This window comes from Hemitrygon akajei, unplaced genomic scaffold (assembly GCF_048418815.1).
Source record: "Hemitrygon akajei unplaced genomic scaffold, sHemAka1.3 Scf000069, whole genome shotgun sequence".
In the NCBI taxonomy this organism is placed as follows: domain Eukaryota; kingdom Metazoa; phylum Chordata; class Chondrichthyes; order Myliobatiformes; family Dasyatidae; genus Hemitrygon; species Hemitrygon akajei.
Genome location: NW_027331955.1, coordinates 4,176,783 through 4,204,001, shown reverse-complemented (window position 1 = coordinate 4,204,001; position 27,219 = coordinate 4,176,783). Strand labels below are relative to the sequence as shown.

The window sequence follows — 27,219 nt, the reverse complement described above, 5'->3', positions numbered from 1 at the left end:
AACGCATTGACTGAGGGATTGGAGCAGGAGGCAGGGATTCAGATTTCTGGATCATTAGGACCTCTTTTGGGGCAGGAGTGACCTGTACAAAAATGACGGGTTGCACTTGAATTCCCGGGGGACCAATATCCTGGCAGCAAGATTTGCTAAGGCTATTGGGGAGAGTTTAAACTAGAATTGCTGGGGGGAGGGAACCAAATTGATGTGATGGAGGAGAGGGAGGTTGGCTCACAAATAGAGAGAATTTGGAGACAGTGTGAAAGGGAGGGTACGCGGGTGATAGAGAAGGAGGCACTCAGTCCGATGGTTTGAGATGTGTCTATTTTAATGCAAGGAGTATGATGAATAAACCGGATGAGCTTAGAGCGTGGATCAGCTCTTGGAGCTATGATGTTGTGGCCATTACAGAGACTTGGATGGTGCAGGAGCAGGAATGGCTACTTCAAGTGTCAGGATTTAATTGTTTCAGAAAGGACAGGGAGGGAGGCAAAAGAGGTGGGGACGTGGCACTGTTGATCAGAGATAGTGTCATGGCTACAGAAAAGGAGGACACTACGGCATCTCTGGGTGGAAGTTAGGAACAGGAAGGAGTCAATAACATTACTGGGTGTTTTGTATAGACCACCCAACAGTAACAGGGACATCGAGGAGCAGGTAGGGAGACAGATTCTGGAAAGGAGTTTTAATAACAGGGTTGTTGAGGTGTGAGATTTTAATTTCCCAAATATTGATTGGTATCTCCCTAGAGTGAGGGGTTTAGATGGAGTGGAGTTTGTTAGGTGTGTTCAGGAAGGTTTTCTGACACAATATGTAGATAAGCCTACAAGAGGAGAGGTTGTACTTGATCTGCTATTGGGAAATGAACCTGGTCAGGTGTCAGGTCTCTCAGTGGGAGAGCATTTTGGAGATAGTGATCACAATTTTGTCTCTTTTACCACACCTTTAGAGAGGTATGGGTCAGTTAAGTTAGGGAAACCTTTAATTGGAGTAAGGGGAACTATGGGGCTATCAGGTTGGAACTTGTAAGCATGAATTGGAAACAGATGTTGTCAGAGAATAGTACCGAAGCAATGTAGAAAATGTCCAAGGGATATTTACATGGGGTTCTGAGAAGGTGCGTTCCAATGAGACATGGAAAGGATGGTAGGGGACAAGATCTGTGATGTACAAAGGCTGTTGTAAATCTAGTCAAGAAGAAAAGAAGAGCTTACAAAAGGTTCAAAAACGAGGTAGTGATATGAATCTGGAAGATTATAAGGCTAGCAGGAAGGAGCTTAAGAATGAAATCAGGAGAGCTAGAAGGGGCCATGAGAAGGCCTTGGCGGACAGGATTAAGGAAAACCCTAAAGCATTCTGCAAGTATGTGAAGAGCAAGAGGATAAGACATGACAGAATAGGACGAATCAAGTGTGACAATGGAAAAGAGCGTATTGAACTGGAGGAAATAGCGGAGATATTTAATGAACTATTTCCTTCAGTATTCATGACGGAAAAGGATCTTGGCAATTGTAGGGATGACTTGCAGTGGACTGAAAAGCTTGAGAATGTAGATATTAAGAAATATGTGGTGGAGCTTTTGGAAAGCATCAAGTTGGATAAGTCACCGCGACCGGAAAAGGTGTACACCAGGCGACTGTTGGAAGCGAGGGAAGAGATTGCTGAGCCTCTGGCGATGATCTTTGCATCATCAATGAGGACATGAGAGTTTCCGGAGGATTGGAGGGTTGCGAATCTCGTTCACTTATTCAAGAAAGGGAGTAGGGTTAGCCCAGGAAATTATAGACCAGTGAGTCTTACTTCAGTGGTTGGTAAGTTGATGGAGAAGATCCTGAGAGGTAGGATTTATGAACATCTGGAGAGGCAAAATATGATTAGGAATAGTCAGCATGACTTTGTCAAAGGCAGGTTGTGCCTTACGAGTCTGAATGATTTTGTTGAGGATGTGACTAAACACATTGATGAAGGAAGGAAGAAGATGCAGTGTATATTGATTTTAAGCAAGGCATTTGATAAGGTACACCATGCAAGGCTTATTGAGAAAGTAAGGAGGCATGGGATCCAAGGGGACATTGCTTTGTGGATCCAGAACTGGCTTGCCCACAGAAGGCAAAGAGTGGTTGTAGACGGGTCATATTCTGCATGGAGGCCGGTGACCAGTGGAGTGCCTCAGGGATCTGTTCTGGGACCCTCAGTCTTTGTGATTTTTATAAATGACCTGGATGAGGAAGTGGAGGGTAGGGTTAGTAAATATGATGATGACACAAAGCTTGGGGGTGTTGTGGATAGTGTGGAGGGATGTCAGAGTTTACAATGGGACATTGATAGGATGCAAAACTGGGCTGAGAAGTGGCAGATGGAGCTCAACCCAAATAAGTGTGAAGTGGTTTACTTTGGTAGGTCAAATATGATGGCAGAATATAGTATTAATGGTAAGACTCTTAGCAGTGTGGAGGATCAGAGGGATCTTGGGGTCCGAGTACATAGGACACTCAAAGATGCTATGCAGATTGACTCTCTAGTTAAAAGGGCATACAGTGTATTGGCCTTCATCAGTCATGGGATTGAGTTTAAGAATCGAGAGGTAATGTTTAACAGTTGAGAGATTATGAGGGGGGATAGATCGAGTTGACGTGGATAGACTTTTTCCATTGAGAGTAGGGGAGATTCAAACAAAAGGACATGATTTGAGAGGTAGGGGGCAAAAGTTTAAGGGTAACATGAGGGGGAATTTCTTTACTCAGAGAGTGGTAGCTGTGTCGAGCGAGCTTCCAGTAGAAGTGGTAGAGGCAGGTTCGGTATTGTCATTTAAAGTAAAATTGGATAGGTATATGGACAGGAAAGGAAAGGAGGATTATGGGCTGAGTGCCGGTCAGTGGGACTAGGTGAGAGTAAGCGTTTGGCACAGACTAGAAGGGCCGAGATTGCCTGTTTCCGTGCTGTAATTGTTATATGGTTATATGTTGCAGCTATACAGGACCCTGGTCAGACCCCACTTGGAGTATTGTGCTCATTTCTGTTTGTCTCACTATAGGAAGGACATCGGAACCATAGAAAGGGTGCAGAGGAGATTTACAAGGATGTTGCCTGGATTGCGGTGCATGCCTTATGAAAATTGGTTGAGTGAACTCGGCCTTTTCTCTTGGAGTGACGGAGGATGAGAGGTGAATTGGTAGAGATGTACATGATAATGAGAGGCATTGATCATGTAGATATTCAGAGGCTTTTCCCCAGGGCTGAACTGGCTAGCATGAGAGGGCATAGTTTTAAGGTGCTAGGAGGTAGGTACAGAGGAGAGGTCAGGGGTAAGTTTTTTTACACAGAGAGTGGTGAGTGCGTCGGATCTTTAAACTCCAGGAAGGCTACATGGAGCTTAGAAACATGGAGGGCTATGGGTAAAACCGAGGTAATACTAAAGTAGAAACATGTTCGGCACAGCGTTGTGGGCCGAAGGGCCTGTATTGTTCTGTAGGTTTTCTATGTTTCTTTGTTTCTACTGATCAAATTAATGTTCAGTGTCAGACACCCAGTGACTGTAAACACAATCTCCCACTGTCTGGTACTTACCACAGTTTCTGTATTTTACACTCCGGGTTCCTCAGAACCGCAGACACCAGTTTCATTCCTGAATCTCCCAGGTCATTCTCCTCAAGTCTAAACACAAACAGACAGATTGATGAACAAAGTGATTCAAACCGTGGGTCTGGGGGAATTTCTCTCACTTGGATATTTCAGGAAACATTAAACCCTTCAGTAAATCACTGATCGGAGTTCCCATCACTATCAATGTCCCTCACTGACCAGCTCCAGCATATTCACCAAATGTCGGTAATTTAGTCTGTCGGTGTGACCCTGTAAACTCCACATATTCTCTCTCATTTCCAGATGGCTGAAGAAAATGTTCCTGACCGAAATGCAGAAATGTCATTGGGACACAGTGAAATAGACCCACCCGAGCTAAAGGGATGGGGAAGAGAGATCCCACAAGAAGAGTAGGGGATGGGAACAGAGGCCCCACACGAGAAAGGGTGATGGTGAATAGAGATCCCATAGGATGAAGGGGGATGGGGAAGAGAGATACCATAGGAGGAAGGGAGATGGTGAAGAGAGATCCCACAGGAGGAAGGGGAGGGGGAAGAGAGATCCCACAGGAGTTCGGATGGACGAGAGATCTGAAAGTAGGAAGGGGGATGGGGAAGAGAGATACCACGGGAGGAAGGGGGATGTGGTAGAGAGATCCCACAGGTGGAAGGGGGAAGGGGAAGTGATAGATCCCTGAAGAGGAAGGAAGATGTGGAAGGGAGACCCACAAGAAGGGTGGGGTATGACAACAGAAGCCCCACAGAAGAAAGGTGGATGGGGAATAGAGATCCCACAGGAGGAAGGGGGATGGGGAAGTGAGATCCCACAGGAGGAAGGGGGATGGGGAAGAGAGATCCCACAGGAGGAGGGGGGATGGGGAAGTGAGATCCCACAGGAGGAAGGGGGAAGGGGAAGGGAGATCCCACAGGTGGAAGGGGGACGGGGAAGGGACATCCCACAGGAGGAAGGGGGACGGGGAAGGGACATCGCACAGGAGGAAGGGGGAAGGGGAAGGGAGATCCCACAGGTGGATTGCTCCCCGTGCTATGTGCTAGTGAGGCTAGAAATAGGAAGATAATGCAGCTAAATACGTGGCTGAGGGGATGGTGCATGAGGGAGGGTTCATGTTTCTGGACAATTCGGCTTTCTTCCAGGAGAGGTGCGACCAGACCGAATTGGACAGTTTGCACCTGAACTGGAGGGGACTAACATCCTTGTCGGTAGGTTAGCAAGTTCTGCTCCGGGGGTTTTAAACCAGATTGTAGGCGGAGGGTGCAGTGTGTTAGAGCTGATAGTGATGTGGAGGAGGATACGGGTCATGTGAGGACTGCTTGTACAGACAGATATCAAAGGTTTGTACGTGATAGAAATGTTCTCAGGTACATCTATTTCCATACGAGGAGTATTGTAGGTAAGGCAGATGAGTTTAGGTCGTGGATTGGCACATGATGATATCGACATCATTGCTATTAGTAAGACTTGGTTGCAGGAGTGGCAGGACTAATAACTATATAAACATATAACAATTACAGCACGGAAACAGGCCATTTCGGCCCTTCTAGTCCGTGCCGTATGCTTACACTCACCTAGTCCCACTGACCTGTACTCAGCCCATAACCCTCCATTCCTTTCCTGTCCATATACCTATCCAATTTTACTTTAAATGACAATACCGAACCTGCCTCTACCACTTCTACTGGAAGCTCGCTCCACACAGCGACCACTCTCTGAGTAAAGAAATTACCCGTCATATTACTACCCTTAAACGTTTGCCCCCTAACTCTCAACTGATGTCCTCTTGTTTGAATCTCCACTATTCTCAATGGAAAAAGCCTATCCAGGTCAACTCTATCTATCCCCCTCATAAGTTTAAATACCTCTATCGTCCCCCCTCAACCTTCTATGCTCCAAAGAATAAAGACCTAACTTGTTCAATCTTTCTGTGTAACTTAGGTGCTGAAACCCAGGTAACATTCTAGTAAATCTTCCCTGTACTCTCTCTATTTTATTGACATCTTTCCTATAATTCGGTGACCAGAACTGTACACAATACTCCAAATTTGGCCTTACCAATGCCTTGTACAATTTTAACATTACATCCCAACTCCTATACTCAATGCTCTGATTTATAAAGGCCAACATACCAAAAGCTTTCTTCACCACCCTATCCACATGAGATTCCACCTTCAGGGAACTATGCACCATTATTCCTAGATCACCCTGTTCTACTGCATTCTTCAATGCCCTACAATTTACCATGTATGTCCTGTTTGGATTATTCCTACTAAAATGCAGTACCTCACACTTATCAGCATTAAACTCCATCTGCCATCGTTCAGCCCACTCCTCTAACTGTTCTAAATCTCTCTGCAAACTTTTAAAACCTACTTCATTATCCACAACGCCACCTACCTTAGTATCATCTGCATACTTACCAATCCAATTTACCACCCCATCATCCAGATCATTAATGTATATGACAAACAACATTAGACCCAGTACAGATCCCTGAGGCCCACCACTAGTCACCGGCCTCCAACCTGACAGTTATCCACCACTACTCTCTGGCATCTCCCATCCAGACACTGTTGAATCCATTTTACTGCTTCAGTATTAATACCTAATGATCAAATCTTCCTAATTAACCTTCTGTACGGAACCTTGTCAAGGGCCCTAAAGAAGTCCATCTAGACAACATCCACTGCTTTACCCTCGTCAACTTTACTTGTAACCTCTTCAAAAAATTCAATAAGGTATGTCAAACATGACCTTTCACGCACAAATCCATGATGACTGTTCCTAATCAGACCCTGTCTATCCAGATAATTATATATACCATCTCTAAGAATACCTTCCATTAATTTACCCACCACTGACGTCAAACTGGCAGGCCTATAATTGCTAGGTTTACTCTTAGAACCCTTTTTAAACAATGGAACCACATGAGCAATACGCCAATCCTTCGGCACCATCCCTGTTTCTAATAACATTTGAAATATTTCTGTCAGAGCCCCTGCTATTTCTACACTAACGTCAGGATCCGGAGATTTATCCACTTTTATATTCCTTAAAAGCGCCAGCTTCATGTTCCGTCATTCCGTTGTTTCAGACGTTATGGGGGTGAAGGATGAAAGGGGGAGAAGTGGCATTACTAGTCAGGGAGAATATCACAGCTGTGCGTAGACGGAACAGCCCGGAGGGCTCGTCTATAGAGGCCATATGGGTGGAGCTGAGGAACGGGGAAAGTGTGAGCACACGAATAGGGTTGTATTATAGGCAGAAAGAATTGGAGGAGCAAATCTGTAGAGAGTTAGCAGACCGATGTAAGAAACAGAAAGTTGTAATCGTAGAGGATTTTAAATTTCCACATATTGACGGGGACTCCCACTCTGAGAAAGGGTTAGATGGCGTGGAGTTTGTTAAATGTGTTCAGGAAAGTTTTCTAAATCAATATATTGAGGTACCAATGAGAGAGGATGCAGTACCTGATCTCCTACTAGGGAAGCAGACAGGTCAGGTGACAGAAGTATATGTAAGCAAACATTTTGGGTCCAGTGACCATAAAGTCATTAGTTTCAAGATAATTATGGATAAGGATAGGACTGGTCCACCAGTTAAGGTTCTGAATTGGAGAAGGGCCAATTTTGTGGAAATGAGAGAGGATCTGGGAAAAGTGGATTGGGATAAGTTGTTTTCTGGCAAGGATGGGTTCAGTAAGTGGAACGCCTTCAAGGGTGAAATTTTGAGATTGCAGAGTTTGCATGTTCCTGCCAGGATTAAAGGCAAAGTTAACAGGCATAGGGAACCTTAGTTTTCAAGGGATATAGGTGATCTGGTTAAGTAGGTGTTTAGCAGGTATAGGCAACAAGGAACAAATGAGATACTTGAAGAGTATAGAAAATGTAAGGGAGTACTAACGAAGGAAATCAGGAAGGCAAAAAGGAGACATGAGGTTGCTTTGGCAGATAATGTGAAGGTAAACCCAAAGGGTTCCTACAAGTATATTGAGAGTAAAAGGATAGTAAAGGACAAAATTGGTCGCCTAGAAGATCAGAGTGGTTGTCTATGTGTGGAGCCTCACGAGATGGGGGAGATCTTAAACAGGTTTTTTGCATCAGTGTTTACACAGGAAACTGGCATAGCGGATATGGAATTAAGGCAAACAAACAGTTGTGTCCTGGAACATATAGAGATTAAAGAGGAGGAGCTGCTTGCTGCCTTACAGTGAATAAAGGTAGATAAATCCCCCGGGCCTGGCATGATATTTCCTCGGACCTTGAGAGAGACTAGTGTAGAAATTGCAGGGGCCCTGGCAGAAATATTTAAAATGTCCTCAGCCACGGGTGCGGTGCCGGAGGATTGGAGGGTAGTTCATGTAGTTCCGTTGTTTGAAAAAGGCTCCAAAAGTACACCAGGTAATTACAGGCCAGTAAGCCTGACATCAGTAGTAGGTAAGTTATCAGAAGGTGTTCTGAGAGATCGGATATACAAGGATTTGGACAACCAAGGGCTGATTAAAGATAGTCAACATGGCTTTGTATGTGGTAGATCATGTTTAATGAATCTTGTAGTGTTTTTCGAGGAGGTTACCAAGAATGCATATGAAGGAAAGGCTGTGGATGTTGTCTACATTGACTTTTGTAAGGGCTTTGACAAGGTCCCACACATAAAAGGTCAGTTCAGAAGGTTCAGACACTAGGTATCCATGGAGAGGTTGTAAACTGGATTCGAAATTGGCTGAGTCAGAGAAGACAGAGAGTGGTAGTGGATGATTGCTTCTCAGACTGGAGACCTGTGACTAGTGGTGGGTCTCAGGGATCTGTGCTGGGACCATTGTTGTTTGTTGTCTATATCAATGATCTATATGATAATGTGATAAATTGGATCAGCAGGTTTGTGGATGACACTAAGATGGAGGCGTTGTGGACAGCCAGGAAGGCTTTCAAAGCTTGCAGAGGGATCTGGACCAACTGGAGAAATGGGCCAGAAAATGACAGATGGAATTTAGAACATATGACATATAACTATATAACAATTACAGCACGGAAACAGGCCATCTCGGCCTTTCTAGTCTGTGCCGAATGCTTACTCTCACCTAGTCCCACCTACCTGCACTCAGCCCATAACCCCCCATTCCATTCCTTTCCTGTGCATATTACTATCCAATTTTTTTTAAATGACAAAATTGAACCCGCCTCTACCACTTCTACTGGAAGCTCGTTCCACACAGCTACCACTCTCTGAGTAAAGAAGATCTCCCTTGTGATACCCCTAAACTTTTGTCCTTTCACTCTCAAATCATCCCTCTTGTTCGAATCTCCCCTACTCTGAATGGAAAAAAGACTATCCATGTCAACTCTAACTATACCCCTCATAATTTTAAATACCTCTATCAAGTCCCCCCTCAACCTTCTACGCTCCAAAGAATAAAGACCTAACTTGTTCATTAGGTGCTGAAACCCAGGTAATATTCTAGTAAATTTACTTAGTACTCTCTCTATTTTGTTGACATCTTTCCTATAATCTGGTGACTAGAACTGTACAGAATACTCCAAATTTGGCCTTAACAATCCCTTGTACAATTTTAACTTTACATCCCAACTCCTATACTCAATGCTCTGATTTATAAAGGCCAGTATACCAAAAGCTTTCTTCACCACCCTATCCACATGAGATTCCACCTTCAGGGAACTATGCACCATTATTCTTAGATCACTCTGTTCTGCTGCATTCCTCAATGCTCTACCATTTACCATGTATGTCCTTTTTGGATTATTCCACCAAAATGTATCACCTCACACATATCAACATTAAACTCCATCTGCCATCTTTCAGCCCACTCTTCTAACTGGCCTAAATCTTTGAACAACAAGCTTTGAAAACCTTCATTATCCACAACGTCACCTATCTTAGTATTATCTGCATACTTACTAATCCAATTTACCATTCCAGCATCCAGATCATTAATGTATATGACAAACAACATTGGACCCAGTACAGATCCCTGAGGCACACCACTAGTCACCACTTTAATGCAGACAAGTGTGAGGTGTTGCATTTTGGAAGGACAGATCAAGGTAGGACATACACAGTAAATGGTAGGGCACTGAGGAGTGTGGAGGAACAAAGGGATCTGGGAGTTCAGATACATAATTCCCTGAAAGTGGCGTCACAGGTGGACAGGGTTGTAAAGAAGGCTTTTGGCATCCTGGCATTCATAAATCAAAGTATTGAGTATAGGAGTTGGGATGTTATGGTGAGATTGTATAGGACATTGGTGAGGCCAAGTTTTGAATATTGTGTGCAGTTCTGGTCACTGAACTATAGGAAGGATATCAGTATGGTTGAAAGAGTGCAGAGAAGATTTACTAGGATGTTGCCGGGTCTTCAGGAGTTGAGTTACAGGGAAAGATTGAACAGATTACGACTTTATTCCTTGGAGCGCAGAAGAATGCGGGGGGATTTCAAAGAGGTTGACAAAACTCTGAGGGGTATAGACATGGTAAATGAGAATAGGCTCTTTCCACATACATTAGGAGAGATAAATTACAGGAGGACTTGGCTTCAGGGTGAAAGGGGAAAGGTTTCGGGGGAAATTCTTCACTGAGAGAGTGGTGAGAGTATGGAACGAGCTGCCATCCGATGTGGAAAATGTGGACTCACTCTTAAGCTTTAAGAATAAATTGGATAGATACATGGATGGGGGAGGTCTGGAGGGTTATGGACTGGGTACAGATCACTGGGACAAGCGGAATAAAGTTTCGGCACAGAGCATAAGGGCCAGATGGCTTGTTTTCTGTGTGCTGGTGTTTTATGATTCTATGAAGGGCTGTGGGGAGGAGAGTTCACTCAGGCGTAAGCGCGAATGGGAAGAGAGCTCCCACAGGAGGAAGGGAGATGGGGAAGAGAGACCCCACAGGAGGATGTGGGAAGGGGAAGAGAGATCCCACAGTAGGAAAGGAGAAGGGGAAAAGCGATCCCACCGGAGGAAGGGGGATGGGGAAGAGAGAACTCGCAGGAGGGAGATGGGGAAGGGATATCCCACAGGAGGATGTGGGAAGGGGAAGAGAGAACTCGCAGGGGGAAGGGGGATGAGGTAGAGAGATCCCACAGAAGGAAGGGAGATGGGGAAGAGAGATCCCACAGGAGGAAGGTGATGGGGAAGGGAGATCCCACAGGAGGAAGGGGGATGGGGAAGAGATATCCCACAGGAAGACGGAATGGGGAAGGGAGATCCCACAGAAGGAAGGGGGATGGGGAAGAAGGATCCCACAGGAGGAAGGTGGATGGGGAAGGGAGATCCCACAGAAGGAAGGGGGATGCGGATGAGAGATCCCATAGAAGGAAGGGGGATGGGGATGAGAGATCCCACAGGAGGAAGGTGGATGCTGAGGAGAGATCCAACAGTTGGAAGGAAGGTGGAGTGGGAACAGAGAGCCCAGAGGATGAAAGGGGATGGGAAAGTGAGATCCCACAGGTGGATTGCTACCCGTGCCATGTGCTAGTGAGGCTAGAAATAGGAAGATAATGCAGCTAAATACGTGGCTGAGGAGATGGTGCATGAGGGAGGGGTTCAAGTTTCTGGACAATTGGGCTTTCTTCCAGGGGAAGTGGGACCAGTTCAAATTGGACAGTTTGCACCTGAACTGGAGGGGGACTAACATCCTTGCCGGTAGGTTAGTAAGTTCTGCTCCGGGGGTTTTAAACTAGTTTGCAGGGGCAGGGGAACCAGAGTGTTAGAGCAGATAGTGAGCTGGAGGAGGATAAGGGTCATGCGAGGACTGCTTGTATAGACAGATAACAAAGGTTTGTACATGATAGAAATGTTCTCAGGTACATCTATTTTGATGCAAGGAGTATTGTAGGTAAGGCAGATGAGTTTAGGGCATGGATTGGCACGATAATGATATCGACATTATTGCTATTAGTAAGACTTGGTTTGCAAGAGGGGCAGGACTGGCAGCTTCATGTTCTGGGTTTCCGTTTTTTCAGAGGAGATAGGGCGGAGGGATGAAAGGGGGAGAAGTGGCATTACCAGTCAGGGAGAATATCACAGCTGTGCGTGGACGGAACTGCCCAGAGGGCTCGTCTATAGAGGCCATATGGGTGGAGCTGAGGAACGGAAAAGGTGTGACCACACGAATAGGGTTGTATTATAGACCGCCCAATAGGCAGAGAGAATTGGAGGAGCAAATCTGTAGAGAGATAGCAGACCAATGTAAGAAACAGAAAGTTGTAATCATAGGGGATTTTAACTTTTCACATATTGACGGGGACGCCCACTCTGAGAAAGGGTTAGGTGGCGTGGAGTTTATCAAATGTGTTCAGGAAAGTTTTCTAAATCAATATATTGAGGTACCAACGAGAGAGAGTGTGCAGTACCTGATCCCCTATTAGGGAACCAGACAGGTCAGCTGACAGAAGTATATGTAAGCAAACATTTTGGGTCCAGTGACCATAATGTCATTAATTTCAAGATAATTATGCATAAGGATAGGACTCATCCACCAGTTAAGGTTCTGAATTGGAGAAGGGCCAATTTTGTGGAAAAGAGAGAGGATATGGGAAGAGTGGATTGGGTTAAGTTGTTTTCTGGCAAGGATGTGTTTAGTAAGTGGAACGCCTTCAAGGGTGAAATTTTGAGAGTGCAGAGTTTGCATGTTCCTGCCAGCATTAATGGCAAAGTTAACAGGCATAGGGAACCTTGGTTTACAAGGGATATTGGTGATCTGGTTAAGTAGGTGTTTAGCAGGTATAGGCAACAAGGGACAAATGAGATACTTGAAGAGTATAGAAAATGTAAGGGAATACTAAGGAAGGAAATCAGGAAGGCAAAAAGAAGACATGAGGTTGCTTTGGCAGATAATGTGAAGGTAAACCCAAAGGGTTTCTACAAGTATATTGAGAGTAAAAGGATAGTAAAGGACAAAATTGGTCCCCTAGAAGATCAGAGTGGTCGTCTATGTGTGGAGCCTCACGAGATGGGGGAGATCTTAAACAGTTTTTTGCGTCAGTGTTTACTCAGGAAACTGGCATAGCAGATATGGAATTAAGGCAAACAAACAGTACTGTTATGGAACATATAGAGATTAAAGAGGAGGAGCTCCTTGCTGCCTTATAAAGGTAGATAAATCTCTGGGCCTGACATGATATTTTCTCTGACCTCGAGAGAGGCTAGTGTAGAAATTGCAGGGGCCCTGGCAGAATTATTTAAAATGTCCTCAGCCACGGGTGCAGTGACGGAGGATTGGAGGGTAGTTCATGTTGTTCCGTTGTTTGAAAAAGGCTCCAAAAGTACACCAGGTAATTACAGGCCAATGAGCCTGACATCAGTAGTAGGTAAATTACTGGAAGGTGTTCTGAGAGATCGGATATACAAGGATTTGGACAGCCAAGGGCTGATTAAAGATAGTCATCATGGCTTTGTATGTGGTAGATCATGTTTAATGAATCTTGTAGTGTTTTTCGAGGAGGTTACCAAGAATGCATATGAAGGAAAGGCTGTGGATGTTGTCTACATTGACTTTTGTAAGGCCTTTGACAAGGTCCCACATAAGAGGTTAGTTCTAAAGGTCCAGACACTAGGTATCCATGGAGATGTTGTAAACTGGATTTGAATTGGCTGGGTGGGAGAAGACAGAGAGTGGTAGTGGATGATTGCTTCTCAGACGGAGGCCTGTGACTAGTGGTGTGTCTCAGGGATCTGTGCTGGGACCATTGTTGTTTGTTGTCTATATCAATGATCTAGATGATAATGTGATAAATTGGATCAGCAGGTTTGTGGATGACACTAAGATGGAGGCATTGTGGACAGCGAGGAAGGCTTTCAAAGCTTGCAGAGGGATCTTGACCAACTGGAAAAATGGGCCAGAAAATGGCAGATGGAATTTAATGCAGACAAGTGTGAGGTGTTCCATTTTGGAAGGACAAATCAAGTTACGACAAACACGATAAACGGTAAGGCACTGAAGAGTGCGGAGGAACAGAGGGATCCGGGTTTTAGATACGTAAGTCCCTGAAAGTGGCGTCACAGGTAGACAGGGTTGTAAAGAAGGCTTTTGGCATCCTGGCATTCATAAATCAAAGTACTGAGTATAGGAGTTGGAATATTATGGTGAGGTTGTATAAGACATTGGTGTGGCCAAATTCGGAGTATTGTGTGCAGTTCTGATCACCTAACTATAGGAAGGATATCAGTAAGTTTGAAAAAGTGCAGAGAAGATTTACTAGGATGTTGCCGGGTCTTCAGGAGTTGACTTACAGGGAAAGATTGAACAGGTTAGGACTTTATTCCTTGGAGCATAGAAGAATGCGGGGAGATTTGATAGAGGTTTACAAAATTATGAGGGTATAGACAGGGTAAATGCGAATAGGCTCTTTCCACATAGATTAGGAGAGATAAATATGAGAAGACATGGCTTCAGCATGAAAGGGGAAAGGTTTAGGGTGAGCATTAGGAGGAACTTCTTCACTCAGAGGGTGGTGAGAGTGTGGAACGAGCTGCCATCTGATGTGGAAAATGTGGACTCACTCTTAAGCTTGAAGAATAAATTGGATAGATACATGGATGGGAGAGGACTGGATGGTTATGGACTGGGTGCAGGTCAATGGGACTAGCGGAATAAGGTTTTGGTACAGACTAGAAGGACTGAATGGCTTCTTTTCTGTGCTGTAGTGTTCTATGATTTTCTGATTCTATGGGGAGGAGAGTTCCCACAGGAGGAAGGGGGATGGGGAAGAGAGATCCCACAGGAGGAAGGGGGATGGGGAAGAGAGATCCCACAGGAGGAAGGGGGATATAGAGAGAGATTAAACAGGATGAAAGGGGAACGGGTTGAGAGATCGGCCAGGAGGAGGAGGGATGTGAAAGAGAGTTCCCACAGGAGGATGTGGGATTGGGAAGAGAAATCTCACAGGAGGAAGGGGGATGGGGAAGAGAAATTCCACAGGACAATGGGGCATGCCAAAGACAGATCCGACAGGAAGAAGTCGATGGGGGAGAGAGATCCCACAGGAGGAAAGGGTATGGGGAAGCGAGTTTCAACAGCAGGAAGGGATGGGGAAGAGAAATCCATAGAAGGAAGGGGGATGTGGAAGAGCGATCTCATAGGTGAAAGGGAGATGGGGAAGAGAGATCCCACAGGAGGAAGAGGGATGGGGAGGAGAGCTCTCACAGGAAGGGGGGGGGGTTGTGTGGAAAAGACATCCCACAGGAGGATGAGGAAAGAGTAATAGAGAGTCCACAGGAGGAATGGGGATGGGGGCGAGATTCCAAAGAATGGAAGGGGGATTGGGATGAGAAGTCCCACAGGAGGATTCCAAGGTTAAACGATAATACTACAAGACGAGAGGATGCAGAAATTTTTTGTACATGTGTGTTGGGTCTGAACAGAGACCCAGAGGAGATGCGCCCTTGCTCTTTGCGTATCTGGAAGTGAGCAAAGTCACACACGGGGAAGGGCAGGGGTGGACAATCTCACAATGGTATTTCTTCCTTCTCACTGGGACAGTCTGCTGACGGTCTCTTGTCCCTCACCGGGAAGGGGGTATGAATCTCTGACCCACCTGCTGCAGTCAGTGTGAGTCTGGGTGTCAGTAACAGTGAGAAGGAACATTGTCAATGGACGTGTCACAGGCGGCGAGAAACACGGCCATTCCTGTGATTTACTCCCATTAAACCAATGACCGTTGTTCACTGATCTGATGAAGTCTCCAACATCCCTTCACAAGGAACCACTGAACCCTCCCATCCTTGGGGAATTACTGACTGACCCTGTGGGCATTTGTCACAATTCTTCACAATCAGATTCACTACAAATTTATCAGAATTCTTTTACAATGAAACAACACAATGGAACAGTTTCACAGTTCAGAGTGAGAGATAAATCAAGTTACCCCAACTTCTGGCACTTGTGTAGCCCGGGTCCCAGCCGCTGGATTCCTTCACACTGAATGTGGCAGCTCTCCAGGTCGAGGTGTTTTATTGTATCACAGAGTCCGATGACATGAGACAGGACCGCGCAATCAATCGGGGTCAGAGACATTCCACTGAATGAAAGTGTTTCCACAGATCCCAGTGCGGCCTGAGCCAGTCCACGATTCTGAGACTCAAACAGGTAGTGCAATGTGTTCAGGAGGCTCCTTTTACTAGCCTCACTCCTTGTGTTTCCACTCTGGCGTTTAACCTCCTCCTTCACCCAGTCAATCACCCGGCAGGTTGTTTCATGAGGAAATGGACCCAGAAACTCCTCCAGGCCCCGAGTTGTCATTAGGGAGGAGAGACCAGCAACAAAACGGAGGAATACCTCAAATCGCCCATCTGTCGTGTTGTGAGCTTCAGTGAGGAATTTCAGTATATCCCCGGGATGTGGATTCAGGAATTGTGCGACTGCAGCTACAAACTCTTGGATGGTGAGGTGTGGGAATGTGTACACCACACACCGGGTTGAATCCTCTCTCTCCAAAAGCTCCATCAGGAACCCGGACAGGAACTGGGAAGGCTGCAGATTGTAGTTGATCAAATCTCCATCTGTAAACACAATCTTCTTCTCGAACACTCCTCTGAAGGCCATCTGACCAACCCTGAGTAACACATCACGGGGGCTCTCAATCTCACGGCCGTGGTTTTTTAGGATGTTGTAAATATAGTAGGAGTACAGTTGAGTGATGGTCTTGGGAACTCGCTGTGGGTCCTTGACCCTTTGTGTGAAGAAGGGGCCCAGTGTCAGAGCGAGGATCCAGCAGTAGGAGGGGTTGTAGCTCATGGTGTACAGGATCTCGTTCTCCTTCACATAATTGAAAACAGCTTCCGCCACCTTCTGATCTTCAAAATGTCTGATGAAATATTCCTTCCGTTCCTCACCAACAAATCCCAGGATTTCCACCCAGACACTGATTTCTGCCTTTTCCAATAAATGTAACGCGGTGGGGCGGGTGGTCACCAGCACTGAACACCCTGGGAGCAGCTTGCCCTGGATTAAACTGTACACAATGTCCGACACCTTGCACTTGAATTCAGGATCTGTGCATGTGTACTGAGATTCTGTGTCTCCCCGACTGTCAGCAAAATCAATTTCGTCATTGAATTCATCCAAACCATCGAATATAAACAACAATCCCTCTGGGTTCTTCCAGACCTCTCTCAGGATATTCCCAAAGTAAGGATATTGATGCAGAATCAGTTCTTTCAGGTTTATTCTGCAGTTAATGGAGTTTAAATCCCGGAATTTGAAGCTGAAGACAAATTGGAACTGTTGGTATATTTTCCCCGTGGCCCAGTCATAAACAATCTTTTGTACCATTGTTGTTTTCCCGATCCCCGGGACCCCGGCCACTGCTGCTGAATTCCTAGATTTGGATTTACTCTGGGAAAAGCAGCTCTGGAACAACTGCTCAGTCTGGATTTTTTCCAGCTCTCGGCGGAGATGTTTCCCTCTCCACTCCTCGTGGTCTCTGCCTCTTGCCAGCAGCTCATGTTCCACCAGTCTCCGATCTCGAACAGTAGAAATGACCGTGAGCTCAGCGTATCGATCAACCAGTTCGAAAACCTTCACCTTCTCCCTCATCAGGATCGTGTTCACTCTCAGAGTTTCAGTTTGTGCCCGCAGAGTCTCTTTGTGTTTCTGTTGAACATCTTCCATGGGAACAGAGAACATGGTCACCAAGTTAAATTGCTCAACTGACAAAGAACTTTCTAACAGCATTTCAACATTCAGTGTTTGAGATTACATGAATTATTTCAGTGCTTCCATGGATACTAAGACAGAAAGTAAAATTGTGTTCACAGACACCAGAATTGACAGCGATAGATGTCCCAGAAAATGTCCAATACTCATATCCTGTTATTGATTAATTTTGAAGAGAATTTTCCTGATATCCAATTGCAATCCTGACTGCACTTTCGTTAGGACAACATTTGAGTATATCTGAAGCATTGTTTGCATCATTAGCAGACGATGAACACAAAGGAACTGCAGAGACCGATACAGCTTGGCACCAGAAGTGTCACAGGAGTTGCCAGACCGCGTTGAATGCAACCTAAGTGCCTTAGGGGCTCCAGCTGTAGTAGAAGTGGTAGAGGCAGGTTCGGTATTCTCATTTAAAGCAAAATTGGATAGGTATATGGACAGGAAAGGTATGGAGGGTTATGGGCTGAGTGCGGGTCAGTGGGACTAGGTGAGAGTAAGCATTTGGCACGGACTAGAAGGGCCGAGATGGCCTGTTTCCGTGCTGTAATTGTTATATGGTTATACTTTTCCCATTGGGTTTACTCCCAAAGTAACAGCGTGAGATCACTGTTTTCCTTCTTCTGGATGAGCTGCCAGTCACGAACGATGAGCCCCAACTGCCCGAAGCGACTGGTTGTCAAGTGGCAGTAACCCGCATTTGCCCTTTCTCCTATCAGAAAAAATGCCTCTGCCAAGCTTAGTAGCTGAGTCACATGTGAAGGCCAGGAGCTGAACCTGATTTTCAGAGGCTGTTTGAGTCGCACGCCACTGGGAGCATTTGATAGGTCGTGGGAGTGTATCCCCACTATCACCCCTGGGTATAACAATCTTAAACAACCAAGCAGCTCTGTGATATTGACAACAATAACTTGGCAATTTGGGTTATTATAGTCACATGTACCAAGGTACAATGAAAACTCTTATGCTCGCGATCCAAATAGGTCATTACATCACATTGGTGCAATGAGGTCCTACAAGGAAAAACGGAACAGAATAGTGCAGGGAAACAGTGTTTCAGTTGCTGAGAAAATACAGTGCAGGCAGACTATAAGGTACAAGGCCAAAGGATCATTGGCAGGTCAGATTTTTTTTTAGTTTTTGAAATATTCTCCTAAACTGTAGAATTCAACACTTAAAAGAAATGGTGCAGTACTGCACAAAATTCTGAGGCAGATATATATAACTAGGGAGACCAAGACTTCTGCAAGTACTGTGTAAGGGATGTAGACTCCGTTAGTCACTTTTAAGCACCAGCATAAAACTTTTTTTTAAAGAATTTGAACCTTGCTTGTAATTGAAATTATTTTGTCTTTTATTTTCTAGTTTGAACTTGATCCCATTGTAATGCAGTTTGACTGACATCGTCCCGATGAAAAGTGCTTTATAAATAACTTATTTTTTTTATTTTTTCTAACTTAAACTGGCAAATCCTGAGGTACGGGCAAATCAAAGCACACTCATTTTAAATTGATAGGTAATTTCAGATTACTCTCGTGGCGTATACTATTGTGGCTTTCGGAAGATTTACATGAACATTGCTGTGTGGAGCTAATTCTTTATTACTATCGTGTAGTGCTTTTTGGATGATACCAGTTGTCGATATTATTATCGGGACGATGTGTATCGTGTTCATGTTCCACAATCTTTCAATTTCCTCTTTTAATTCAGCATATTTCTAAAGTTTTTTATTAATTGATATCTGTAATTTATGTGTGTTTGGAATGGCAATATCTATTTAAAAAGTTGTTTTTGCTAGTTTGTCCGGTACAATTATAGCCGGACAGTTATTATGAATTTTCCTATCTGTAATAATGAATCGGTTACGGTGGATTTGTCGGACTCTAACTCTAAATGTGGAGTAGACTTGTATTTATAGTGAGGGATGGTGTTTTTTGTCAGTTGTAGTTTAAGCAAGATGTTGGTGAAAGTTGTCTACCACTTGATAGTGCAGTGCTCAGATTGAGTAAAACTACTGCAGGATCCTGTAATGTGTTCAATTGTTTCTGGCTTCTCTTGTAATTTTCAGCATTTATCATCTTGAACCTGTTGGCCTTTATTCCTCATTATTGATAACTAGATGTGTTAACCACCTGGTCCTGTATGCTCCCTTCTGTTTCTGGGAAGAGGTCTCCAACTCTGAGCCAGGCGCTCAACGCTTCCTTGTCGACATCTAGTGCGCTCAGATCGTGGGGATGTATTCCATGGGGAGTCACACTCTTCCACTCTTCCAAGGTTCACGTTCTCCTATTATGATCGTTTCTTCATTTTTATGGGTTATGCTTTCATTTACGTTCAGTGATGTGTACCCCTTATCAGAATTGCATATGCTTGGATGGAGTGCTGAATCCTGCTTGCGTTGATAAAAATATATCGTTAGAGATAATTGTGGATTTCAGAAAGGGTAAGATGAGGGAACACAACATACCAATCCTCACAGAGGGATCTGAAGTGGAGAGTGTGGGCAATTTCAAATTCTTGGCTGTCAATATCTCCGAGTATCTGACCTGGACCCAATATATGGATGCAGCCACAAAGAAACTACAACAGTGGCTATATTTCATCAGGAGTTTCCAACATCACTGGAATATTTCTACAGGTGTAACTTGGAGAGTATTGTAACTGGCTGCATCACCGTCTGGTTCATGGGGACTACTGTACAGGATCGGAGTAAAGCGCACACTCAACAGTTCAGAAACTTCTCCTCTGTCATCTAGTTTCTGAATGGACAAATAACCCATCGATAGTGACTCACTAATCTCTTTTATATTTCTATTTCTGCACACTTATTTACGGAATCACACAGACATGCATAGCTATACTGCATATGTTTTCTTTGGAAATTAGTTCCATTATTTGAATTAATTGTTTTAGCTCCACTGATGCAAGAGCAAATAATTTCCAATTATCCCTGCATCGTTGTGTCAAGGTATAATTTGTTTGTTTTTTTTTCTGATTTGATACCTGATTTTTGTCTGTTTCAGGAAATTCAAGAGTGGGTTTAACGGCAGACAAAACCATAGTGGGCTTAGTGTGTCACTCTGGAAAATGTCTCCATTTATTGTGGTATCAGTGGTTGTTCCGTTGTTCTTGTTAATAGGGCATTTATTGTACTTCATTAGATGTTGTAGAAATTTCACAAGTATTGGATGCATCTTATATAATATTGAAACCTCTTAACCATGTGAGAGACAGAATCAAATCGTTTTTGATAGACAATATAACACTGAGAGATTTCTACACTCCCCAGTGCTCGATAGATAAATAATCTATTATCAGTTGCTCCTTAAATCTGTTCATACACTGAGTGTATTCTTTCTGTTCTTCTGTAAGTATATTGTGGTTATCTAAGTGAGTGGTTATTAGTTACGAGCTGCACGATGCTACGATTTTATATACAAAATTGTCTTCTTATTATTGAGAGCCAATAATAACATAGAAGTTAATCATTCAGTAGTCTTATAAATGCAGAATTAAAGCTGTCCTTGAGGCTGGTGGTACATACCTTCAGCCTTTTATATCTTCTGTCCCTTGGGAATATGAAAGAGAGCCTGTTTGAGGTGGTTTGGGGTTTAGCAGCAAGGCTTTGGGCGGGGTTAGCATCTTGCCAACTTGATGCAGTTCTTCCAGGAGATGACAAAGGTGATGGATGAAGTTACACATGGAGATCTTTTACTTGGATATTAGTCGGGTGTTTGACAAGGTCCCACATGGAATCCTTATACAGAAAATTAACATGCTTGAGTACTGTGTGAATTGTCCTGGCTGGAGGTGACCCACACTGGGAGAAATTTCTTTCACTGGTGGGTGGTGAATCCATGAAATTATTGTCTTAGAGAGCTGAAGACGACAAGTCACTGGGTATATTTAAAATGCTGGTCGATAGGTTCTTGATTTGGAAAAGCATCAGCTTTTACTGGGAGAAGGCAGAATAATGGGGTTGTGAGCATTTGCGGAGCAAATTCACTGAGCCGATTGGCTTAATTTTACTCCTGGATCATATGATTTTAGGGTGCATCTGGAGTATTGTATTCACTTCTGATTTGCAGCTTTTGGAAGGATTGGAGAGAGTGCAGAACAGGTTCATCAGGGTGTTGCCTGGATTCGGTGACATGTACTACAAGGAGGGGTTTGATAAACTTGGTTTGTTTACTCTGCAGTTAGAATAGAGATCTGACTGAGGTGTACAAGTTTGATAGATAAGAGTTTGGATCGACAGCTTGCAGTTTGTTTGTTTGGCAGGTGGTGACTTGTGGGGTACCACAGGGCTCGGTATTGGGACCACAGCTGTTTACGATTTACATCAACGATTTAGATGAAGGCATTGAGAATAACATCAGCAAGTTTGCTGATGATACTAAGCTGGGTGGCAGTGTGACATGTGATGAGGATGTTAGGAGAATTCAGGGTGACTTGGATAGGCTGGGTGAGTGGGCAGATACTTGGCAGATGGCGTTTAATTTGAATAAGTGTGAGGTTATCCACTTTGGGAGTAAGAACAGGAAGGCAGATTATAATCTGAACAGTGTAGAGTTAGGTAAGGGAGAAATACCAAGAGATCTAGGAGCACTTGTTCATCAGTCACTGAAGGTGAATGAGCAAGTGCAGCAGGCAGTGAAGAAGGCTAATGGAATGTTGGCCTTTATTACAAAGGGAATTGAGTACAAGAGCAAGGAAATCCTTTTGAATTTGTACAGTGCCCTGGTGAGACCACACCTGGAGTATTGTGTACAGTTTTGCTCTCCAGGGTTAAGGAAGGACATCCTGGCTATAGAGGAAGTGCAGCGTAGATTCACGAGGTTAATTCCTGGGATGTCCGGACTGTCTTACGCAGAGAGGTTAGAGAGACTGGGCTTGTACATGCTGGAATTAAGTGGATTGAGAGGGGATCTGATTGCATCATATAAGATTATTAAGGGATTGGACAAGATAGAGGCAGGAAATATGTTCCAGATGCTGGGAGAGTCCAGTACCAGAGGGCATGGATTGAGAATACGGGGTAGGTCATTTAGGACAGAGTTAAGGAAAATATTTCTTCTCCCAGAGAGTTGTGGGAGTCTGGAATGCACTGCCTCGGAAGGTAGTGGAGGCCAATTCTCTGGATGCTTTCAAGAAGGAGCTAGATAGGTATCTTATGGATACGGGAATCAAGGGATATGGGGACAAGGCAGGAACCGGGTATTGATAATAGATGATCAGCCATGATCTCAGAATGGCGGTGCAGACTCGAAGGGCCGAATGGTCTACTTCTGCACCTATTGTCTATTGTTATATGTTTTACATAAGACTGATGTCTAATACCAGAGGGCATTTGGTTAAGGTGAGATGGTGTAAATTTACAGCAATTGTGGTAAGTTTCTTCACAGAGTTGTGGGTGCATGGAAGTTACTGTCCGGGTCATGTCGGTGGCAAATATGTTATAGATGCTGCTAGATATACATGAATGTGCAGGAAGTGCAAGGATATGGTCAATAATATAAGAAAGGATTTCAAAGTATCTAAAGTATTTTTTTTCTTTCCCAGATGACCGCTGGAAAATGATGTTGTAGTTGCAGTAACGGGCGAAAAGGAAATGCCAGACAAACTCTGTGGAAGTCACTAGCGGAATTACAAAAGGTAAAGAATATCAGCAAACGGAAGTGTGTGTAGTGCTATTACAAAGGAAAAGGGGCTTGGAATATGAAAGGTCTGAAGATAGAAAAGTCACCTGGACTGCGTCATACAGTGTATCAGGAGCCTGTTTGGGGTGTGTAAGAATTCCCAGAGTGTGAGGACCTGGAGTGAAGACTTCAGCAGTACCAACAGCTGGATTAGGACAAAAATACAATGTAGAATATTCAGGCTGCAAAGAGAGATTCTCTGAATTGTAACCTGAATCCAGAGATCGGCGAATGATTAATGGCGAATTTTGATTCTGAGGTTTTGCCAAGTCAGAGATTAACATTTGAGATGTGATTTGAACTGTACATTTCATCACTCACCTATCAGTTGAGTGGGTAACTCAGATAACCCTTGCCAGATGTTCATGTATTCCTGTGGATCAGGACCTGTTTAAATATAAAACAAAATCCATGGAAACAGAGCTAAAACAATCAATATAACTAAAATGTTTATTTCAATGTGCCTTTGTGTTCAGTGCGTGGCTTTAACATACCGAGTTCCTGTATTTCCCTCAGTATTCTGTCCAATTTCGGTAACTCAGTCCTCCATGTCACAAAGGATTCCCACATCGCCCTCCGGGCCCGGGAGCCTTTGCCATTCACCAAACTGAGGAAGAGTCTTGAACTCTCTGTCCGGTTTCCCTTCTCTGTCAGTTCAGTGACTTTCTATAAAAGGAAAACAATGAATTTATTGTGGAGCAGACAGACAGACATGGGGAATGTGGAGGAAAATGTCTGTTCATGGCCCCAGTAGCTTCAGAACAGATGCAGTCACTGGGCTGCTGCCTCATCCTCCCTGGGTTCAGTCATTAACAGAGAAACAGTAACTGAAGGAAATTCTAAATCAATATTGTGCAAGAATAAGGATTTACTGACAGCCTGCAGTATATTCAAAGAGATTAACTTACTTGGCCATCAATGTGCAACATTACATCAAAAAGATGTGACAACAAGAACAGAAGAGAGGGGAGAGCGAGACAGCAAAAATGGATGGCAGGCATCACTGAATCATTGTTGAAAGAAGATTATATTTGGGTGCTTACATCCAAGGATAAATAGTTAATGGAAAGGATAGGCGGGTAGGTGAAAGGGTTGCGTTGACTCCGTTCTCATAGAAAGATAAATGTCCTTATAAAGAGGTGATAGCGGATTGGACAATGTAGATGTTAAGCAACTGCTTAGGAAAAATGACCCTGATGGAACAGTAACCAGGATGTGGGCTACAAATTCCAGAGGGAGAGAGAAGAGGCATGTAAAGAGCTCAGTATTTAAATAATCATGGGGAATTTCAATACGCAGGTAGCTTTGGAAAATCAGGTCAGTGCTGAATCCCAAGTGAGGGAATTTATAGAATGCCTATGAGATGGCTTTTGAGAAAAGTCTATGGTTGAACCCACTCTAGGAAAGGCGGATCTGGATTCGATGTTGTGTATTGCACCAGATTTGATTGGGGAGCTTCAGTTAAATAAACCCGTAAGAGGCAATGATCATAAAATAGCAGAACCCACACTGCAGTTTGAGAGGGAGAAGGTTTAAGTTAGATGTATCCGTATTACAGTGGAATAAAGGAATTACACGAGAAAGGAGCTGGGAAAATAAATTTGAAGAGGACACTAGCAGAGGCAACAGCAAAGCAGGGATAGATGAGGATTCTGGGAGTGATTCAGAAGGCGCAGATAGAGGTAGATTAACCCAAAGATGAAAAATTATACCAGAGGGAGGATGATCAACCGTGGTTGACGAGGGAGTCAACGCAGCACAAAAGCAAAGGAGAGGACACAGAATATGGAAAAAGATATGGAGGAAAGCTTTTACTAAACAGCCGAAAGCAACTAAAAAGCCGTAAGTAGAGAAAATATGAAATATGAAGTAGGTTAGCTACTAATGTAAAATAGCTCACCAAAAGGTTTGTCTGATATATATGCTCTTTTCGGACAACCCATTGATTTTTGGGGTCATAAGACATCAAGTGGTAGTTCATGTCTAACCAATTTTAAAGTTTTTCCAGGGAGTTACGGGAAAGTTGATGGATCAAAGGGAATGGCTGTTGTCGAAGGAATGCACGACATTTGACAAGGTACAGCACAGGAGGGTGGGCAAGAAAGTTCAGTTGCTCAGCATGCAAATTAAAGTGGTAAATTGGATTTGACATTGGATTTTTCGAAGAAGACAGAGAGGTTATATACTGTTGAATCTCTGACTGGGAGTTTGTAATTCGTGCTGTGCCACAGGGATCGGTGCTGGGTCCGTTGTTGTTTGTCATCTATATCAACGACCTGGATGAAAATGTGGTCAATTGAATCAGCAAATTTGCAGATGACTCCAAGAGTGGGGACGTGTAGTGGAGAGAGAGGAAGGCTACCAAAGCTTGCAGTGGTGTCTAAACCAGCTGCGAAATGGGCTGAAAAATGACGGATGCAATTTAATACAGACAAGTGTGACGTGTTGCACTTTGGAAGGACGAAGCAGGGTCAATCTTAGACAGTGACCGGTAGGGCACTGAGGATTGTGGTTGAACAAAGTGAACTTGGAATACAGGTTCATAATTCATTAAAAGTGGCAGCAAAGTTAGATACTGTTATGAATGTACCACAGCTCTGAGGGGCCGAAGGGTGCGGGACCAGCCCCCTCCTTCAAGAGAATCGCAAGATCGCTATTAATTAGGGTCTTGGACCCAGGAAATGAGAGACAATGCAACGGAGTTGACCATTGTTCTTAGAGGCACCTGTGTGAATTGCAACTCTATAGTACGTGCCAGCTATCAGGGACATGGACACCCTCGGGCCATGTGGTGTGGGGATGGTATCACCCTACCTTGATTGACATTTACAAATCTGCCAGTCATGATAAAAAGGAGACGGCTGGAGGCGGTACTCCAGCGACGCACCAGACGGAGACCATCGCTCATTCCTCTCGTAATAACGGGAAGCTGCTCGGAAGCCACGTGTGATTTGGATTCCCTAGCTAGGGAATCGAGTCGCTAATAACCCCGAAAAGGATTTCGGACTGACAACGAGGAACTCCCGTTCTCGATCTCACGCTTTGAATCCAGAAGGCTGGCAAGTTTATTTTCTCTGAACACCCAGCGGTCCCTCAAGCGGCAAAAAGCCTCCATGAACTGGCGAGACTTTTATATTTCGATCGGACAATCGTTTAACCCCTAGACAATGATAGAGCTTATTTCTTATTGAGTAGTACTACCCCTGCGCTTTAGATTGAGTATTGACGACGTATGTTATCTGAATGTTTGTATTAACCTTACGTTTGTGCCCCTTTATAAATAAAAACGTTTGAAAATGGTACCATCAGACTTCAGCAGACCTCTCTATCTTTGCTGGTAAGTGATCCAGTTACGGGATACGTAACAATACACACAAAAAATGCTGGTGGAACGCAGCAGGCCAGGCAACATCTATAAGGAGAAGCACTGTCGACATTTTGGGCTGAGACCCTTCGTCCGAACTAACCGAAAGGAAAAATAGTAAGAAATTTGAAAGTAGGATGGAGAGTGAAAATGTGAAATGATAGGAGAAGACCGGAGCGGGTGGGGTGAAGCTGAGAGCCAGAAAGGTGATAGGCAAAAGGGATACAGAGCTGGAGAAGGGAAAGGATCATGGGACGGGAGGCCTAGGGAGAAAGAAAGGGGAGGGGAGCACCAGATCAAGATGGAGTACAGGCAGAGTGATGGGCAGAAAGAGATAAAAAAAAGAAGGGGGAGAAAATAAATATATCAGAGATGGAGTAAAAAGGGCAGGAGGGGCATTAACGGAAGTTAGAGAAGTCAATGTTTATGCCATCCGTTTGGAGGCTCCACAGCCGATATATAAGGTGTTGTTCCTCCAACCTGAGTGTGGCTTCATCTTGACAGTAGAAGAGGACATGGATAGATATATCAGAATGTTAATGGGACGTGGAATTGAAATGTGTGGCCACTGGGAGATCCTGCTTTATCTGGCGGACAGAGCATAGGTGTTCAGCGAAATGGTCTCCCTGTCTGCGTCGGGTCTCACCAATATATAAAAGGCCACACTGGGAGCACCGGACGCAGTTTACCACACCAGCTGAGTCACAGGTGAAGTGTCGCCTCATCTGGAAGGACTGTCTGTGGCCCTGAATGGTGGTGAGGGAGGAAGTGTAAGGGCAGGTGTAGCACTTGCTCCGCTTACAAGGATAAGTGCCAGGAGGGAGATTGGTGGGAAAGGATGGGGGGGGGGGGGGGGGACAAGTGGACAAGGGAGTCGCGTAGGGAGTGATCT

The 27,219-nt window shown here is 44.3% G+C and overlaps 1 protein-coding gene across 1 annotated transcript in view; it reads right to left on the bottom strand.

Moving 5' to 3' along the window:
• LOC140722069 (NACHT, LRR and PYD domains-containing protein 3-like) overlaps positions 1-27,219 on the bottom strand; it is a 53,277-nt gene that overhangs the window by 3,072 nt on the left and 22,986 nt on the right. Inside the window, exons 7-10 of the mRNA XM_073036867.1 lie at positions 23,458-23,629; positions 23,285-23,350; positions 15,475-17,212; positions 3,565-3,651 (exon numbers count right to left, since the gene is read on the bottom strand). Coding sequence (XP_072892968.1) covers positions 3,565-3,651; positions 15,475-17,212; positions 23,285-23,350; positions 23,458-23,629 — 2,063 coding nt within the window. The remainder of the gene's footprint in view (positions 1-3,564; positions 3,652-15,474; positions 17,213-23,284; positions 23,351-23,457; positions 23,630-27,219) is intronic.